General features: G+C 35.5%; 1 protein-coding gene across 1 annotated transcript in view; it reads right to left on the reverse strand.

Annotated features, from left to right (window-relative positions):
• Positions 1-319: 319 nt before the first annotated feature.
• Positions 320-2,609, reverse strand: part of LOC107885760 — a 7,394-nt gene continuing 5,104 nt past the window's right edge. The window contains exon 5 of the mRNA XM_029485381.1: positions 320-330. Within this exon, the coding sequence (XP_029341241.1) occupies positions 320-330 (11 nt within the window). The remainder of the gene's footprint in view (positions 331-2,609) is intronic.

Consider the following 2,609-nt stretch of genomic DNA (forward strand, 5'->3'; position numbering starts at 1 on the left):
AATATTTATTAAAACAATTTGATTTTATTTTTCAAGTCATTCTGTTACACCTTGTATATACGTATAGATCTATATAAATTGAAACTATTTGAAAAATTGAATTCAATATGGTATCTTAAAATTATATTAATTAATAACTTATTAACAATAACTTTATTTTAGAGGACGATTTAAATATGAGTCATCACGTAGTACAGAAGCTGCAAAGATTGTACAAATCAGACTATGTGACATTCCGCAAATATTATGCAATGTAAATCGAACATTTGAGCTTAGATGTGTCATCAGTTTTATACCTGGAAAAAGTAAATTAAGAAACTCAGTTGGACACTACAAATCATACGTGAAGATTTATTATTCAGGTTGATATTGGTCAATACAGGTGTTCAATAGTCTAGAAAAAAACGGAAATTTGAAGGCTGAACCTCTTCAAAAATTGTCAAGCAAAAAAAAAAAATGATTTATGTTATATATAAATTTATAATAAAATTAAAATTGCTAACATGGTGTAGATACAGTAATTAAATTTTTCTATGAAACTACAATAATTCAGACGGTGGGAGATTAATTATTTACCTATTTATTTTATTAGAGGCATTAGAGTCCATGTCACATATTTTAATCTATGTACTGACCTTAAATTCTTATCATACAATTTATAAATTTCCAAATAATTATCTATATATTATCTTAAACATACCTAGGTGTTAATCCAAACAACCATACAACTACGTACACAGGGGCGGACTTACTATTTTTCCGCCCCTAGGCATTACAATACTAGCGCCCCGAACATTGGCGTGCTGCCATTTGGGGGGGGGGGGGGTTGTTCCATGAAATAAAACGGTAGTAACGGAAATAAAAGGTACCGATTAAAGTGTTGAGCACTCTGTTTTTTTTTTATAATCTCTGTAATCGTAATCGATTTGCAGATTTCTGAGCAGTGTGCACTATGCAGGAGACGGGCGACAGTGCCAGCGTCATCGGAATGTTTATTATTATCGAGTACTTTATAAGGACATCTGATTTCCAGAATTAATTCTATTATTCTAGGAATAGACTAGTTCGGTGGCCGCGCGCCCGCGCATCCTTATTGTGGTGCCGGGTGCGGTGTGCGGCGGGCCATTCCAGTTAATATAAATTAATAATTTACTTGATAAGCACTGTGCGAGCTGTCCCTCACCTAGCTAGTAGAGCGGCTATATATCATAGAGTAATATAAAGAGGTCAATGTCTCAGAAAAGTGAAGCGCAAGGTGTACTATATTATTTATAGGTTGGTCAGTTGGTAAAGTGCATTTGTTCCAACAGTTGTTCAATAAACTTTCGTTTTCTTTACTAATGAAATAATAATTTGATATATTCACATAATTTTAAATCTTTTTTATAAATGTCACCAAAAAGCACCCCCCAAATTTTAACTATAATTATCTTATATGTGAAACGATACATTGGCAGCTTTAGAAGTCTGATTTTTTGTTCTTCCACATATTATACAGCTTGGCATAATAATAGTAGTTTAACAAACGTAGAATAACAATGGAGATAAATTAACTTCTTCATTAATCGCAACAGTTGGTAGTTTAATTAAGTAATTTACTATCAAACTATCAATTATATTATAAATTAATATTATTATTAATATATTTATATTATATATGATAAATATACTCGGCGCGGAATAAGAACATGACCAGTCGCGCATTCAAAACAACTACCTCCACCGCACCGCCCACCACAGTGGCAATTACCGGCTCTGTATATGGAGGGCCTCATGTGTCAACAGAGACGTGCACGTGTTTATAAAACAACACAGTTTATGCGGTTCGCATTTTGAACAGTGCTGTATAACTGTGAACAGGTGTTTGGAGAACCAATGAGAAATCGGCCGCGCGTAACGGACGATAATCGGTCCGCCGCCTAGTCGTGTTCTTATTCCGCGCCGAGTTCATAATATATTGAAACTAGCTCTAAGTGTAACTCGGGGCCCGTTGGACTCGCTGAAAGTGGATACCGATTTTGGAGACAATGTCGTTGGAATTATAAAAGTCACGACAGTAAAGTTGTAAGACGAAAATGTAGGATTTGTGATAAGGATTAGTGATATGGATTGGAGATAAGGCTTGACGTTTTTACGGGAATGTTTAAAAGTTAGAGCGTCTAGCAATCCGCCACAAACGTTGTAAATGGATAGGCTGGATACGATCTCCTGTGTTGTTAAAAAGTGTAGAGTCGATTGATGTATTCGATTATCTAGCTATCAGTCATCAAATCACATAGATAGGCAATCGAATCGCAGACATAATGAGAAGCGTATATCACCAGGTATGCAATCCACCTACGGTGGATTGCCGACCACGTTGGTAGCGTAGGTAACTGAAGAACGGAAAATATAGTTAGACCCCCGGGCCCCCCGTGTTAGTTGTAAGTGAATACTGATTTTGTAGACACAGTCGAATTATATATGCCACACTTATATAGAAGGAGATTTTATGATAAGAATTTCTGATAACGCCTGTCTCTATGGTGGTCTCGTTTGTAACGCAGAAAGTTTAAAATTCCAGTTTCAGTGCCTAGAAATCTGCCATGGCTCATGAAAATCGACAATTC

This window comes from Acyrthosiphon pisum, chromosome X, assembly GCF_005508785.2.
Source record: "Acyrthosiphon pisum isolate AL4f chromosome X, pea_aphid_22Mar2018_4r6ur, whole genome shotgun sequence".
Taxonomy (NCBI): domain Eukaryota; kingdom Metazoa; phylum Arthropoda; class Insecta; order Hemiptera; family Aphididae; genus Acyrthosiphon; species Acyrthosiphon pisum.